This window comes from Myotis nattereri (assembly GCF_964212035.1).
Source record: "Myotis nattereri genome assembly, chromosome: 1".
NCBI classification, from domain to species: domain Eukaryota; kingdom Metazoa; phylum Chordata; class Mammalia; order Chiroptera; family Vespertilionidae; genus Myotis; species Myotis nattereri.
This window is the reverse complement of record NC_138075.1, coordinates 139400964-139419530: the sequence shown is the minus strand read 5'-3', so window position 1 is coordinate 139419530 and position 18567 is coordinate 139400964. Positions and strand designations below refer to the sequence as shown.

Genomic DNA, 18567 nt, shown 5'->3' with positions numbered 1-18567 from the left:
TGCTATTGTGGGCAATGTTTTCTAATGTAAAAATGTTTAAGCTTATGTGCATATACACATACATTCATACACATATACATACAAAGATAATATATGATTCTGTATGTTGCTAGTAGCATGTTAACTTCAATATACCTATTTTGTTCCTTTTCATTTGATAGATGGGCTCTAGGGTCTTCTATTTAAGGTTAGAATACTGGGGAGCCTCAGATATAAAGGACAGTGATGGCAAGGATATTATGTAAATTTTGAAACTATGAATATATTTTTTGAAAAGATTGAAAGAACTTGAAATTTTGCTTGAAAAAGAGATACTTGAGGGAAAAGGGATTGCTGTTTTCACATGTCTGAAATGATACTTTATACAAGATGAAGTAGATTGTTTGATATTTCACAATTAGTGAAAGATGTAGATAAGCCCTGTCCCTATTTTCCACACTTCACTTTGAAAATCCCAGGAAACCATATTTTGGAGACCGTTAATCTGGGTGATTGTTCATGCTGTGCGGTAAGCAAGTAGAGATCTCCGCTTCCTCAGTATTCTTCCTGGGAGGCGGCGGCAGCAGCAGCAGCAGCAGCACCAACCTGATTGGGAAACACAAGCATAGGGGTTGGTTATCTCTTGCCCAGAGGTCATTAGAATATGCAAAGTACAGTTTCCCTACATTCCCAGACTATCTATTATGTTTATGAAACAAATGTTTTTATGTGGCACTTTGAGAACAAAGATCATTAAGGATGGACCCTGTCTTTTAATGTTGAATTTTCAGTGTCTAGTAAGCAGCTGGTACACAGTAGGAGCTCAGATATTTGTTGAATCAAGGTATTGAGTAAAGGGAGGTGCCACCACCTAGACTTGGCACTGCTCCAAAATGACTGTGCCCGAAGCCCAAAAGTTAGCACGTTAGTGTCTGTATCTCCGCTGTCGAGGAAAAGCTCGTCTTTGCTGCCTTCCTCCCTCCTTTCACTTTTCTCCATCAGCCACCCTCTCACACAGTGTCGGGGCGCTTTAAGTTTAGACATCTTCTTTCACATAGCTGCTGGATGTGTAAGTAAGCTAGAACAGTAATCACCACAACATGACACTTCTGGACTTCAGTAGAAATTTGAGCATCATTTTTGTAAAACATACTAGGAAAGGTAGTCAAGTTAAATGGGAGCCAAAAAAATAATTTCCACACTTCACTTTGAAAATCCCAGGAAACCATATTTACAGTAATGTGAAATGAAGGCACTTTGATTAGATTAAAATTGGCCTAGCCAGAAATCCAGTTTTTTGTAGTAGATTTAAGACTTTGTAAGTTACATTGAGTTGAAGTTACCTTGTCAGAGTAAAAAATAAGTGAGATTTAAAAAAAATCTAAGGGTTCTAAACCTTTAATAAATATGAAATCTAGGATTTCAGAACAGTAAGTGGAGATACTGAACAGTTGGTCAGGAAGAGGAGAAAGTCCAGGAAAGGACCTGGCTGGAGTGTTAGTGTTCTAGACTGTCTTCTGGAAATAACTTCTCTCTAGAAAATGTTGTTTCAGAGGTGACCTGTAATTAGGTGACTTTGAGTTGTCTTTCTAGCTGCTCCCTAACTTGAGACCATGAGCAGATACCACCTGGCTGGATAGTCCCGTTGTTTTTCCTATTAGTCTGCATTCAAAGTATGCGATTCATATTTCCGGGTAATATAAAGTTAATTTTTTGTAATATAATAGTTATGGTTCCAGTCTCCGAAGTTTAACCGATAACTTTTTGCCTTTGGTGTAAAAGCAGAATAGAAATATTTGGGTGTGAATGTGAACTATATTAAATCTAGAAATATATTTCCGGTTGTTTATTCATTCCCTTTGCAAACATTTGTTGAGTCACTGCCATGAGCCATTCACTAAACTAATTGCTGGGAAGGGAGCAATGTGACCTCTCACCTCGCTTCCTTCAGATAGTTGTTCAAATATCACCTGATCGTTTCATAAAAATAGTATTACAGCCCTGTCTTTCACTCTTCCTTCCTTCTCACTCTGCTTACTAAGACTCCCTAACACTTACCACCATCTCATACACTAATCATTTCTTGTTGAACATTTGTCTGTCACCGTTGGAATGTAGAAAAGGAAGTTTATTGGTTCATGACTTTTTTCTTAAAACCGAGAACAGTTTCTGGCATGCATACCTTCTGAATATATATGATACAGGCTCTGGCTTCAAGAAGCTCCTACTCTGGTGGAGGACGAAAGTACAAAATAATTACATGAGTGCAAAATCTGTATGTACAGTTGTTACAGGATCACAGCCCAGGGAATCGTCCAACCACCAGGGAAGGGCTCTCAGTGGGGTGTCCTTTGTGGTGCTGACAGATAAGTAGGATTTTATCAGGAAGAAGGAAGAGCAGTATTCCAGAGCAGATGTCACCTTTACCTAGATTGGGAGGTAGGACTTGGGGATGGATTATATGTCACCAGTCAAGGATGATTTGTGGAGGATTATGCTTAGCTTTTCTGGCATGGATAAATGGATATGAATGAATGGATAGACGGAGGTGGCATTAACTGAAGGATACTGGAGGGGAAACATACCCACCTCCTCTGCTGGAGAAATGAGTTTAGTTTGGGATAAGTTGCATTTCAGATGCTTGTAGAATGTTCAGTACTTCCTTCAGAATTTGGGTGTGAAGCTCATAGGGGTTGAAAGTAGATCTGGAAGTCATCATTATATATGTTACTAGAGGCCCAATGCATGAACTTCATACATAGGTAAGGTTTCTAGGCCTGGCTGGCGATCAGGGCCGGTCTGTAGGGCAACCGGTGGGGTGATCAGGGCCCCCCACTGGTACCCACCTTGACTGGCCTGGGGCCTGAGGACTGGGGGCAGCTCCTGCATTGAGCGTCTGCCTCGGGTGGTCAGTGCACATTATAGCGTTCCACTGTTAGGTCGATTTGAATATTAGGCTTTTATTATATAGGATAATTAAGTCCTAGGCATATATGGAGTCATACACAGAGATCATAAAGGCATACAGGATAAAGATAAGACCCTAGGGAAGCAACATCTGGGAGATGGTCAGGAAGAGAAATTGGAAAGGAAATCAGAGGGGAATTTTGGGAAGGTATAAGGACAACCAAGAGGAGTTGGTGACTTACTAATTAAGAGGTGATAATTTTAAGGAGTGAGTGGATAACTTTTGTTATTTGTTATTGAGAACTCACTAGGATGGGGACTAAAAAGTACTGTTGGACCAGACCTGACAAGTAGCACATTGGTAAGGTTACTGAGAAGAGTTCAGTACAGTGGACAGAAGGGATGGGAGAACCAAGTATTAGTGGTTTTGAACATGGGATGGGAGTGTAGGATGGGCAAATGTCAGTGTCTGAGATCTCCTGAGTCAGAAGGGAAGAAAATGAGGATAAGTGAGTATAAACTATTCTTGCAGGAAGTATGAAGTTGAAGGGATGGAGAAGGACAGATGATAGCTATGTAGAATTATAGGGAGAAGTTTTTTGTTGTTATTTTTTAACGCTTTGGAAACTTGTATGTCTGTGAGATCTGGAGAGAGGAATAGAGATTGACTGAGGTTTTAAACATGAGAAGAGATGATTTAGGGGAGCAAGGTCCGGCAGAAGGCTGATAACCAAATCCTCACCTGACATAGGACAAGAGGAAATAAGGATGGGCAATAATTTGGGTGGGAAATGAGGATACAGCAATTGAGATAGAGTGAAGTAAGAGACAAAGTTATCCAAATGGTGTGAAGAAATCAGAATGGAATAGCAAGTTCCAGAAGGCAACCTTGAAGGAATGGGAACTAAAATATAAGCAAGAGGCTTTAGTGAGTAGTCGCAGTGATGGCGAACCTATGACACACGTGTCAGAGGTGACACGCGAACTCATTTTTTTGGTTGATTTTTCTTTGTTAAATGGCATTTAAATATATAAGATAAATATCAAAAATATAAATCTTTGTTTTACTATGGTTGCAAATATAAAAAAATTTCTATATGTGACACGGCACCAGAGTTAAGTTAGGGTTTTGCAAAATGCTGACACTCCGAGCTCAAAAGGTTCGCCATCACTGTAGTAGTGTCAAGAACTTAGCTGAACTGGAAAACTCTCAGTCGATGGGTTAGGGTAGTAGCAGGCCAAGAACAAGAGCAGGCAGCACATGGTTAGAATTCTCCACAGTTAGAGTTGGCAAATTGAATGCTTTGCGAGGTCAAGGGGGAAAGGAAGTTGAGGTAATTGGTGAGTTCTATTGAAATAGTGATCCATGGGTAATCTTAGTAAGAAAGAAAGTGATTTCTGGAGGGAGACTGGTAGTCTTCGAGAACAGGGAGGGCTAAAGGGATAGGAAGGACTTGATAAAGTCGAGGAGCAAGTTTAATGGGTTAATGGGTGGGGCAATTGTAAAGTCAGAGATGGAAAGATAGTTGCTGGTGTTTAGTTACTGTAATAGTTTTTTATGGGTTTGCAGAGAAATTAATCTAATGCAACAGGAATAACAGGGCTATGAATCTAGGTGTGATACATAGTTTGTGAAATTCCTGAAACTCTAATTTAGAGAGAAGAAAACTTCAAATACTCCAGAAGGCAGATCTCAGGACTGTTTTGTTCATCGTAGGATAATCGGCACCTGGCACATAGTCAGAGCTTAGTAAATATTTGTTGAATGAAAGGCACCTTTCTAGAGTCTTTGTTGCCCATGTAGTTTATAATGCCAGAACATTTTGTTTCACGTCTGACACCTAGTGGTATTGTACTCAAATTACAATTAGGTGGCAGCATTTTCTTTCTACTGTGAAGGAACTTGTATAGATCAGTTGTATAACAAGTGGTTCTGTTCCTGAAACAAATTTCCGAGTTGGTTTGGGGCAGTTTTATTGCTAGCATTTCCAGGGCTATAATTTGATCCTGCCAGCAATAAATATTAATTGAGCATTTACTATATGCCAGGCACTATTTTATGTGTTGGAGATTGCATGGAGGGTTTGTTCTCTTGCATATGTGAACTCATTGAATTTGAATACATACCCTGAGCATTTCATTGGGAATTTAATTTAGGATACTACTGTGATTTTACATGTGAAACCTTTCTAAACTTATTTCTTAGCTTTTGGTGCTATCATCTCCATGTCATGACTTACTGCTTTTCCTTAATGTTGAGTGAGCATTTAGGAAGCTGAATGTAGGATTGAGTTTGTTGTGTGCTTATGTTATCCACCCTGAGCAGAATACTACATACTCTGGAGAACCATGGGAGGTTTCCAGAATATGTAGTTGTTGTCTTTCCTTAAAAAAAAACAAAAAACAAAAAGGTAAAATTCTTATTTGTTAGTGGTGCATACTGAATATTTAAAGTATTTATGAATTAATAGGTGTGATATCTGGAACTTGCTTTAAAATGTTTTAGGAAAATGAAGAGTAGTGTATTGAAACAAATTGATAGATTTTTAATAATTAGTTGTATTCATGGGGGTTTATTCTGCCTTTTACTTTTGTGCATTGGGCATTTTCCATAGTAAGAAGTAAAAAAAAAAAAAAAAAAAGGTGTGGGTTGAAAGAAAGTTTATCATGATTAAGTTAGAACATGGTCTGCTTTTAAATAGTTAACAGATTTCCTTATTTCATTTTGCCCTCTTTGGTATTACTTGAAAATCAGGTTGAGTAGAGAGAGAGAGAGAGAGAGTATGTTTTTGCTTATAATGCGTATAATGTGATTGAGACTTGACAGGTGACATTCTACTGACAGTGTCCAGAGATTATTGGAATTTTGGGTCTGAAGCTCCTGCTAATTGTTAAAACTAGTAGATTGGAGACTTGGGAGATTTAAAGTACTAGCCATCACCCTGGAAGTGGGAGACTCTGAAGTGGAAATTTGTGGAGTGCCTAGATTGAATAAGCTGGCATGTGTATTTTTTTTTTCCCTTAGTGCTTCTGCCCTTTATCAGAGGGAAAAAGTACCTAATAATGTGCCATCCTAGTCTTCTGAAATTGGGTTCTGCTTAATTCTCTAGGATGTATTTATCGTATGAAACCTAGGGATTTTTTATGTTAGGCAATGTGTCTCTATTAAGCTCTTAAGATAATTATGTGTTCCCATCAGTAAATCCAACCTCCACAATAAAAATTAGAAGCCATTTTCAACAATAAAAAATAATCATGAAATATTTCAGGCAAACAGAAAATATAGGGGAAAATGTAACATCTAAATGCTTGCCATCTATCTTTGTTATCTTAACATTTCAGCCTCTCTCATCCATGCCTCTCATACATGTCTTCCCCTACCTGCTCCTAGGCATAACTGACTGTAAGCATACTTTTATACCACTCTCCACATTTTTTTTCCCTCAGAGCTAATCATGAGCCTGAATTTGGTGCTTATTACTCCTGTTTGTTTTTTTTGCCTTAGTGGATCCATAATTCCTAACTTAAGCTCAATAAATTCTTCTACATGCCCCCTTTTTATTGTGGCAATCTATTATACATCATGGGAAGTACAGATCATTTTTTATCATTCAGACTTAACTTTGATATTATTTTAATCTCCACTACAGTTTCAGTTATTTTTGGCCTGAAATTAGATATTAATTTCAGTAGCTATTTAATTGATTTTCTTTAAATAATTGATGCCTGGAGCTCTAATATTCTATTACGTGATGTGCCTCTTCAGCTCTCCACTTTGTGGAGAGTATACTTTTTCCAGGGCTAATTTATAACTCACATTGAAGCAGTTTAATTTCAACTGCCTTCTCTTGTACAGAGATCGAGTTGTTGTTTTTTTACAGCAAAGAAATTAATAAATAAAATACCTAAAAAGTAACATAATAAAAGCAGAGGAAAATTTATTCCCATTAAAAATTTTTTAATAGCATGTTTGAGAACTCTGAGAGAATGGAGAGAAAAAGCTTAATCTCAGTGATAGCCATTATTTTCTGTTGCTTTACTTTTGGTTAAAATATGGGTATTTCTTTGTGTAATGGGTATATTTTTTTCAATCTGTTAAGAATATATTTCTATTTCTCCTGTCCCCAGAACTGTAGGATTCCCTGACCTAGACTTATCTATTCTTCTATGGAACTTCATTATAGGGCTCTTTAATTTTGAATTAAAGTAAATGTTGCAGGTGATTTTGACTTTAGCACTCTTCACAGAAGAGGGTTCATTAGTGATTTAAATTATCTTTCTGAATGATAAAGCCCAAGGTCTAAAGATGAAGCACTCTGGATTTAGACCCCAGTCTCTTTGAAAGTGGGCGTGTATATAGTTCCTGTCAACTGCTGGAAATATTTTAGTAGTCTTTCTTACTTTTCTACCTTCTTTTCTTGAGTCTTTTTTTTCCTTTGATCAACATCCCTAGACTTTCCCATAGTGTGACAGTTGAGGTTGTATACCACCTCAACCAGTCTTTATCCAGCCTTGCTGTGTGATGAGCACTCTGACCCTGATCACCCCCGATCTATCTGTAGACCTTCTGAAGGTTTATCATCAGACAAGCATAGTAATAAGTAACATTTATTAAATATCTACTTGTATGAGACATTATGTAAGCATTTAATGGATTATCTGTTTTTAATACTGAGAGCAACCTTGCTAGGTAGGAATAAATAAATATTTGTCTAAAATCACTTTGAGATATGGTTGCCTGATAAAGTACAGGAGGCTGTGGATTAAATTTAAATTTCTGATAGACAACTAATAATTTTTAATACAAGTATGTGCCAAATACTGTGGAATCTGGAAATCCTACTTGGAAAGTAAGGAGTAGAGCCGCCGAGATTTTAAGCCATATAGTCAGGTCACAGGGCCCACGCTCTGACCTACTTACTGCATGATACTGGAGATGGAGAATAAAAGTCATGCCTGCCTGCTTCTTTATCCAGTGTTTGTTTGGCAGCTACTACCTAAGGGTGTCTCAAAAAAATGTACACACACTTTAACAACCGATAGCTCAATTTTGAAAATGAAATATATTTGAAAAAACACTGCCTTTATAATGATTCAAAATGTCTGTATGCATTTTTGAGATACCCTACATATATTATTGTCTTATTCAGTTATGTTTTTTCTCCATACTGACTATATTTATTATAATATAAAAGTATGTGTATGGTTTCTGATTTCAAAGTCTAATATTCAACTTGAGGTAAATTCATGTGTGCTTTTTTTGTCCTCTTGTTTAAAACTTTACTAATTGTATATTAAATAGCATGAAATGAGACTTTGTCTGTACTTGGTCATTTTAGCCATTCTTGTCCATGTAAGATCATTGTATTTTTACTTCCTTTTCCTCAAATATAGAAAGATTTAATTACATGTAGGTGCTAAAAGGAAACATTTTCCTTTTCTTTTGATAAGGTCAAGGAAATGACACATGAATAAGGTATTTAAAATGTCCTTTGTGTTCTTAAAAATAATGAGAAATTATAAAATACAGATGTAGAATTGAAGAGGCTTTTGCTAAGAATTGCCAGGGAAGCTGTCTGACTCTGCCAAATTGTCATACAGAAGTGAGGAGTCATTTTTCCTGGTAAATTGCCAGAATTCAGGATCAGGCTCTTACTTTTGCATATCTAGAAACTGACTTACAAAAAATTAAGACACAGAGATTGAATAATACACTTTAAATTTGATACCATGGATTTCCAATTCCAGTAGAATTGCAAAGAGCAAATATTAAAAAGAAGACACTGTTCAAATTAATGAACCAAGTGTTTAACTCAAGACTTGGAGTCAAAGAATATGGAAATTGAAGAGACATATATTTCTTAGTGACCCAGCCTGTAATTAATGGATATCTGTGGGAAATTTTTTCTATGGTAAAGGTGATATCTAGGTAGCAATAGCAAGTCAGAATTTTGGAGAAAGCCCAGAAACAAGAATCAAAAGTATAGGTTTCAACAGATATAATAGGGCTTGCTATAGGATTGGGCTCTTTTTTAGTCTATTTCATATTTTATTTAGTCTACTCATATGTTTTCAGGCATAGTGTATTGAGGGACTTGTCATTGGCAAAGTGTCATTTTTTACACAAGTATCATTGCAAAATTAGCATTTCCTTTATTGAATTTAGAATCAAATTATTTTGGACTACATCTATTTGGTATAAGTAAGATTTTCTATCAAAAATTTCTAAGGTCACTACATTGCTACTCAGCCAACTTTTTATTATTTTATAGAATTCATTAATGGTCATTGACATTTTATATTTTTAAATAACTAAGTCTGGTGTTATCACCTTTGGGACACAGTAGACTAGAAGACATAAGAAAAATGTTTCTTCTTTTTTATTATATAAATTTTTTCATGCAAGCAATGACTTGATACAACAAAACTTATTAAACCCTCAAATCTCTAGCCAAGAGAAAATACATGGTTTACCTAATGCCATGTATTTACAACTCAGTTGTAAATGCTGAGTTGGCCAGAGGGGGACCTAGCCTGATTACCAATTTGATTAGAATTAAGTATTTGCATCCTTTCTAGTTAATTGTAAGTGGACTGTCTACTTTTTTCCGTAAAGCTTGACAAATGAATAAGTAGTTCAGTTCCTTTTGAAGCAGCATGGAGCACCATGTTCGCATTCCACCCTGGGTTCAAATCCCTGCTCTGTCTCTTTGCAAGTATCAGTCTCTGCTTCTTCCGCGGGACAGTGTGGTATTGGGATCATAGCACCCATCGTGAAGACTCATGAGAATTAGTAAGTTTACTCATTAATTGAATAATGACTTATGGAATGCCTGCTCTGTCAGGTTTTGTCATAGGTGTCATGGATATAAGGGAACATGACAAAATCCCTGCTCTTCAATTTAGTGGGAGAGACATACAACCAATATGTAAGCAAGTAAAAAAGTAATTTTAGGTAGTGAGTGATAGCTTTTATGAAAGAAAATAAAGCATGGCATATACATAAAATTCCCCCAGCTTTTTTAAAAAAACTTTTTCAAAGTATAGCTTCTTGATGCATCAATTAACATGTTGCTATGTTTGCTTTATCCATGTTTGTGTCTGGGTGTGTGGGTATCTTGGTTTATTTTCCTCCCTCAAACCATTTGAAAATTAAGTTGCAGATATAATTAGTCCCCAAGTACTTTAAGAATTAGGACATTCTTCTGTGTGGTAGGAATTTGACTATTATTAGTTCTCTTGTTCCTCCTAAGCCTCATGAGAAAGCACTCATGGCTGTCTGTCATAACTGTCATAGCTAATCAGAAGTGACAAAAGGATTAGCAATATTTTCATGTTATCTGAATATAGAGAGAAGGCTATATGGAATTTCCTTGGGAAGATATCTGATATATATTTAATGTAAATTTAAAGTATTTAAAATTGGATGAGATATTTTGAAAGTGTGTTTTTATAACCATTCAAAATTTTAATTATTAAGAACATAAAAATATGACACTCATCCTCATTTAAGCTGTATGCAAAGAAGAGTGGAAATATACATTTACTGAGGAATTACTCCAATTACATGCCATGCCGAGAGCATTCTAATGTTACCACATTAAGTCTTCTGAGAACCCCTGAGGAGTATAAAAACATAGAATAATTATCTATATTATAGAAAAAAGTAATTATTTCTTTATGCAAAAAATGTTTACTTAATTGCAATTGAACTATCAAATATCAAAGTAAGGATTTGAATCCATGTCTACTGGCTTCTAAAACACAAGCAATTTTCACTAAACCCTGTTGCTTTTTTAGTACTTGAGTTAGTTGTTCACTGATTAGGAAGACTTCTTTCAGAGTAAATAACTAAGTATGAAAGGGGAGCTACTGATCAATATTCCTTTCCTGGGAAACTTCTTTTGGGCCACCTTTGTGATACACCATGATAATAAAAATTCAGTTTTATATGGCAATCATTATGAATTCTTTATATTTGCATCCAGTCATTTTCTCTCCAGCATTGCTATTTAACAAGTATTATTCTATTACTCCATGCATGTGTCTGTCATATTCTTCTTTAAGGTCAGGGCTGTGGTTCTCAAACTGGAGTGTGTTTCACAGTCACCTCAGAGTTTCCCATTCAGTAGATCTGGAGTGGGGTCCAAAAGTTTGCACTTGTAACGCGTTCCCTGAGGAGAGTAATGCTGGTCTGGGACCGATCTGAGAACCACTGTCTCCCTTTTTGTGTGTGTTTCCCTTTTTGTTCCCCATCCTACTTACCATGATGCTTCTCATTTGGCTTAAATGTCCTCTTATCTGTGAATTTTTCCTTGGCTTCTATTTTACCGAAACTGTTCGTTGTTCTCAAATTAGTATGTGTAAGGATCACCTGGCACACTTGTTGACCCAGCAGGTTTCCGATTGGACCCAGGAACATTGGTTTTTAGCAAGCACCTTAGATGTTACTGCAGATAGTTCATGGACAGCAATTTGTGAAATACTTGACTCACAGAGGCGATCGTGTGCTCCTCGTTGTCCGAACTGTATGTGTTTTATACTATAGTGCCATTCTTTGTTTGAAGGTTTCTCTCCCACCAGAATCCTTAAAGGAGAAGGACTGTGCCTTATTCGTTGCTATAACTTAAAGCTTATTTAGCACAAGGCAGGGTTAAAAACAGTGGTGAGCAGTGCCTGTGTAATCTGCCCATGGCCTTGGAGAATGTACTTAGTCTCTCTGGGCCTCAGTTTCCTCTGGCGATGCAACGGTGATAGTAATACTTGCTATGGAAATTAGCTCTCAGGTGTGCACAGTACGTAGTGTAGTAATTTACATACAGAATGTACTCAGTAAAGGGACTCTATTGCTATTGTTTTGTGGAAGAAGCAAAATAATCGTTTGAATTAGTGAAAACTCCTAAATTATGATTTTAGCATACAAATTTAGGGTATGTATTTAATAGTTCATTCAAAATCTTTGTTTAATTGTTTCAATTAAATTACTTTTTACATTTTGATATTTCAATAAAATATTGTGAAATTAAACTGTGCCTTGGGCTTTATTTTCTCTCCACAGGAAAACAGAGAAACCGCTTGGAACCAATGGACACCATATTTGTTAAGCAGGTTAAAGAAGGAGGACCTGCTTTTGAGGCCGGATTATGCACAGGTGCTGATATTCTTTACACAACACCTTTTTATTTCTTCTTCACTCCGTTCTTTCTTCTTCCATATTTCACTTCCTAATTTCTCCGTAGTTATACTTTTGCCTGTTTCTTCCTTTTCTTCACATGTATTATTACTATTTTTTGAAACCTAATTGATAGTTTCTTGGTACTGAAATAGATGGGTTTGAACAGAAATAACTTAATGTAAATTATAAATTGTGGGCAGTTTGGGTTACCACTCAGATAATGGACTCTCAGAGGCCCTTTCAAAGAACCTATTTTGCACACCTTTCATTTTTAAAAAATATATATTTTTATTGATTTCAGAGAGGGAGAGAGAGATAGAAACATCATTGATGAGAGAGAATCATTAATCTGCTGCCTCCTGCACTCCCCACACTGGGGATTGAGCCCACAACCCGGGCATATGCTCTGACCAGAAATCATTCCGTAACCTCCTGGTTCATAGGTCAGCCACTGAGCTACACCGGCTGGGCTGCACACATTTTATTTTGACAACACCAGCCAGGCTACACACATTCATTTTGACAAAGGATTACAAGGTAAGAAATGATGAAGGTATTTGTTGACATAATTGAAATAATCTTCTTGGATCTCTTAGTTCTGAAAGTACCTCATCTGAATTAACTTGCACCACAAATAGTAGCTTAACTCTTTAATGCAGTGCAAGTCTAGCCTCGTCTGTAGGTATCAGAGAATATAATCTCATAGCTGTTGGTTCTAAAATGTTTTCTGATTTTAATAAAAACTAAGTAGAAATTTCATTTATATTCATGTACACTCTAAAAAGTTATTCTTTTCTCTTGTTTTTGAACATGAAATAATTTAAAATGGGTATTAGTAAAAAAACACCTTTTATTAGCTTTTGAGTAAAATGTCTTTTCAGATACAGATAAATTTCAAATATCAGTGGTGAGTGTCATTGCTAAGATTTATTAGGGTGCACTGTTACCTACCTTTATTATTTACCTTAATCATCTCTTTCATCACACTTAAAGTAAGCCTAATTTCAGTATCATTAATATGTATAATGTGCATGTCAGTGCACATATGGGATTCCGTTTCTGAGAAGGTATCGCCCATCACTTTCTAAGCCTCACAAGGCTGAGGAGATACTGTGATAAGCACATACACAGGACATTGTTTCCTTTATTCCTTTTTTGCCTGTCCTTTTCCCCCCAATATTTTCCTTTCTACTCCCCTGAGTTTTTCTGAGTAATCAAAATGTGTTTCCTATTAAAATGAAGAACACATTAAACCGTGTACATATCCATATTTAAGTTCTGTCATACAGTGCTAATCAATAAACTCAGTAGATTGGGAGAATACTACAAGTAAATCAGCTATATAGAATTAGACACCAAGTTACGAAAGCAGTTGTTTAAGTTTATTGAATGTTTTTCTATCACAAATGACAGAGTAAACAGGAAAACTACAACTCAGAAAATAGCTGATAGAGGCATAAATAGTAGAGCTATGGCCACTCAGTGACTATACCTTTTGAGGTGTCTAAATTCATCAATGACTGGACCTCTTATTTAAAACATGGCTATCCTATATAATAAAAGGCTAATATGCAAATTGTCCTCTCAACTAGGAGTTCGACCAGGGGGCGAGGCCGGCCGGCCAATTGCCCATGGCCCCTTCCCCCAGCTGGCCCCCACCCATGCTTGAATTTGTGCACCAGGCCTCTAGTATTTCATAAGAAGCCAGATATATTAAAGTTTAGATTTATTTTTAATGAGCAAGGATACATTAAAAAATTGTGTTACTCAAGGCATATTTCAAAAGTATTCAGAAGTGACTTTCTTTAGAAATTCTTCATGTGATTTTTTTTTTAATCTTCTTTGAAGGTGACCGAATTATAAAAGTCAATGGAGAAAGTGTTATTGGAAAGACCTATTCCCAAGTAATTGCTTTAATTCAGAACAGGTAAGATTCTTGAAATACAATTAATTTTGCTAAAGATGGGTTTTATAAATCAATGGAGCAAGTAGATTGAATACAACATTGTACTTCTGTAGGAAATTGGTGTGATGTGGAACTTTCTCTTAAAGTGGATAACACACTTGGGAGTTGCCAGGAAGACTCCTGAGGATAGCTTAGTTGGTAGCTTTGCTTTGACAATTTTATCAAACATGTGATTAAAATCCTTTAGAGTTTAACAGGCATGCACTTTAGATTACCTGTAAGTTTCCCACTTTTATTTGAAGTGACAAATGTTAATTTGTTTACAAAATATATAAATAAATGCATACATAATTGATTTTAAAACCTCTTACTGCCCTAGTTTGTGTGACTTAGTTGGTTGGGCACGTCCCATGCACCAAAAGGCTGGTGGTTTGATTCTCTGTCAGAGCACATACCCAGGTTGCAGGCTTGATCCCCAGTAGGTGGGGCACATGAAGCAGCCAATCAATGTTTTTCTCTCTCTCTTTCCCTTTCTTTCTCTCTCTCTAAAATTAATAAAAATGTATTTAAAAAACAAACAAAACCTCTTAGTAATCTTTAAATAGCTTATTGGATAATATTCCTTGGCTCAAATTTATTCAGTTGTTTTAACCAATATAGCTAGAAATGATCTTTTTAATCCATTTGTTTGCCTGCATTGTACAGAATGATAGAATTTTGAGTTCTAAAGCTAAATAAATATTTGTAGAGTGACCATTTATAAAACCTCAAAGATGGTTTAGGCCTACACTCTTTTTATCTACCACACACCTAGAAAGTTTTTTAAAATTACAAATAAAGAAATTGAAAGCCAAAGAGGTTACCATATTGAATTTTTTTTCAAGAGTATGTATGAATCTGGGGTCTAATTTCTAGATAATCACTACCGTACGTTTTTCCCAGATTAAGATATATTAACTTTTGGGTTATATAGTGCCTTATATTATCCATCCCCACCTATCTGTAATTAAGTTGAAGACTTTTACTTTATAAAGATGTCTATCAAGCTTCTCTAACGATGGCTGAGACTATATATAATCTGTTAGTTACACAGATGCCCTAATACATGGTCATTTTTACAATTAGATAATGTGATCATGACTTATTGATCTCAGAGTATTCTTACTATTTTAATGTATAATGGCAATCTTAAAGAAAGCAAATCTTAAATTTAGACTCTAACATTGAAGTCTAGGTGTTTCTTACTAATTTATCTTAGAGTATTGAGGAGTCTTGGGGACTGGTAAAGCATCTGAAGTCTCTTCAGAGGCAGTGGGGAGATCCACCCCAAATTTCTTTTTCTTAAAATAATTTAGATCATTGTAAATATACCAATACTAGAGGCCCGGTACACGAAATTCGTACACTTGGAGCGGGGTTCCCTCAGCCTGGCCTGCACCCTGCACCCTCTCACAGTCCGGGAGCCCTTGGGGGATGTCCGACTGCCACAGAGGCAGGAGAGGCTCCGTCCACTGCTGCTGCGCTAGCCAGCCCTGAGCCCGGCTCAGGGCTTCTGAGCAGCACTCCCGCTGTGGGAGCACACTGACCACCAGGGGGCAGCTCCTGCATTGAGTGTCTGACCCCTGGTGGTCAGTGCGCGTCATAGCGACCGGTCGTTTCACCATTCAGTCTGTTTGCCTATTAGCCTTTTATTATATAGGATATTTTGTCAGCCTGCAATTTGAGGACGTTTAGTGTATTTGTTAACATGTCTTCTTTAAAAATAGGCTTTCCAAGTGACCATAACTATAATCTTTGTTTCCCTCAAAATCCATATTATTTATTTATTTTCATTATTCGTGCAGTTCATCTTTCAAATGAAATGGCATTCCTAACTTTTTAGCCAATAAAACAATTTGAAAAATAGAGAAATCCTGTTTTTTCATGATCGTATTTTCTTTCTTATATTTTTTTTATCTTTAATTTCTTTATTGGTTAAGGTATTACAAGTATGTCCTCATCTCCCCCATTAACTCCCAACCTCCGCCCCGCCACTCATGCTTTCATCCCCCTGTTGTCCATGTCCATTGGTTTGGCTTATATGCATGCATACAAGTCCTTTGGTTGATCTCTTCCCCTTGCCCCCACCCTCCCCTACTTTCCCTCTGGGGATTGATAGTCTGATTGCTGTTTCTCTGTCTTTGGATCTGTCCCTTATTTTAAAAAAAACTTATTTGTATTGATATCAGACAGGAAGGGAGAGGGAGAGAGAAATAGAAACATCAATGATGAAAGAAAATCATTGATCAGCTGCCTCCTGCATGCCCCCTACTGGGGATCAGGCCCGCAGCTCAGGCATATGCCCTGACTGGGAATTGAACTGTGACCTCCTGGTTCATAGGTCCATGTTCAACCACTAAGCCACACTGGCTGGGCCTATTTTCTTTTTAAAAATCGTGTTCCTTTTATCTGCTGTTTTTAGCAAATGGAAAATGCATCACAAAGCCATTGAGATTCTGCAGTATATTAATGTAACAATGTACTCTTGCAGAAGAATTTATCTAAACATCAGTATGTATTTTCTACCAATTCTAAACATTGAAATACAAATACCTATATATTTTACTAGTTACATTCATTTGAACCTGTGCTTCTTATTGGTTTTCTATTTTCTTAGCATTTATAAACACCCAAATAAGGGTTCAAATCTATCAAAAAGAGACACCAGTAAATTAGTAGATTTTGTGGGGTTTTTCTTGTTGTTTGTTGATTGTTTTTTAATCTCTTGATTATACTGAGAAAAATGCTACCTGATATTGTTAGGTTAGATATTGGAGCACTTGATGGGGACAGCACCACTCTCCTTGCCTTATCTAAATGCAATTCCAGGTCGCAAGACTCAATATAATTTAGTCCTTTGAACTTTTTCATATATAGAGAAACTGTCTATCATTTTGAACAGGATATGGCACCAAAATGAAATGAGATGTTGAGTTTTCCTGTAAAGGCTCTAAAATTCAATCATAAAGAAGAAAGCATAGTAGTTGAAATACTATATTATTTCAAACGTTATAAATTGGTCTCTTCTCTCTCTCTCTCTCTCTCTCTCTCTCTCTCTCTCTCTCTCCCTCCCTCCCTCCCTCCCTCCCTCCCTCCCTTTCCCCTCCCTCTTCTTCTCCTTCTCCCTCTCCCCCCCCCTCTCTCTCTGTCTCTCCCTCTCTTCCCCCCTCCATTCTTTCTAAAATCAATAAAAAAGTAAGTTGTGCTCGGCTGGTGTGGCTTAATGGTTGAGCAGTGACCCATGAACCAAGAGGTCACTGGTTCGATTCCTGGTCAGCGCATATGCCCGGGTTACAGGCTTGATCCCCAGTAGGGGTCATGCAAGAGGCAGCCCAGTCGATGATTTCTCTTTCATTGATGTTCCTATCTCTCTATCCCTCTCCCTTCCCCATCAATAAAATCAATAAAAACATTAAAAAAAAAGTTTTGATGGTGAACTCTGATTTTCTTCACCTCTGAGGCCCAAAGGGGATATTTCAAAATGAGAATGCTTAATATTGCTTAAAATGTTAAATGTGAGGGATCTTTGGTTATTTTTATGTTCATGTACTTTTTAACATGATAAATAGTGATAATGTGTGCTAAAAATGTATGTTTGTTCTGTTACTTGAAGTAAAATAATAATGACAAATTATATATTGATGAATTTTGTTCCAGGACTATTTAATATTAATAATATACTTTGTTTCTAAATTAAATTATGTTTCTAAATTATAAAGAAGCCTTGACTGATTATGAATAGCTCAAATATATGGCAGGGTGCTCTTTTTCATATATAATTAGTGTGTGTGTGTGTGTGTGTGTGTGTGTATGAATTAATTTCATTTTAATGCTTGGGATTTAAAAAAAATAAAGATTTTTTTTAAAACCAAAACTTAAACTCTTAAGCAATTTAAGAAATACTTCTGAGTTAACTATTTTTTTCTTGATGTCTTTCTTACATATTCCCACCTCCCTGAAATAGTATTTGTATATTTTCAATTTCAGTGATACAACATTGGAACTTAGTGTTATGCCAAAAGATGAAGACATTCTCCAAGTGGTAAGTTTTATTTACTCAAATATGAATTATATTTTAGTCATGTGTGTTAATAAAAATCTTTCAAAGAGGAAATTGATTTTTTAAAAATTATAGGAAAAAACCCCACCCCAAACTCTCTTATTCAATTAGCAGAGGTTGGAATTTGCCACATTAAAAAAAAGAAAAAGAAAAGAAAAAAAGACCAATGTCAATATTTTGCAATTAAGTGATATGGAAATGTGTTACTGATTCCACAGTGAACTCTTCTTACTGCTGTCATTGCAATGACACTCTTAGAGTTCACCCCAGGTGTTGCTTTCTAGGTAGTCATGTGACCAAAGCCAAACCTCAGCGTGCAAACCCTATCTGCAGAAATTAGAATTTTTTTCTCATATGAGAAATTTTATGAAAACCATTTCTTAAGTATTACTGTTTATAAATTAGCAGGTAATTTTGTTTAACAGTATCAATTCTATTGGTAATATTCACAATAAATGAATCTACAATTTAAGGGAAACATATTAAGGTCTTAGAGAGGAA

At 36.3% G+C, this 18567-nt stretch overlaps 1 protein-coding gene across 5 annotated transcripts in view; it reads left to right on the top strand.

Annotated features, from left to right (window-relative positions):
• Positions 1-18567, top strand: part of ARHGAP21 (Rho GTPase activating protein 21) — a gene marked incomplete at its 5' end in the record, with an annotated part of 135366 nt that overhangs the window by 64911 nt on the left and 51888 nt on the right. For all 5 annotated transcript variants that reach the window (XM_081104066.1, XM_081104065.1, XM_081104064.1 and 2 more), the window contains 3 exons: positions 11945-12037; positions 13910-13988; positions 17994-18048. In XM_081104066.1, the coding sequence (XP_080960192.1) occupies positions 11945-12037; positions 13910-13988; positions 17994-18048 (227 nt within the window). The remainder of the gene's footprint in view (positions 1-11944; positions 12038-13909; positions 13989-17993; positions 18049-18567) is intronic.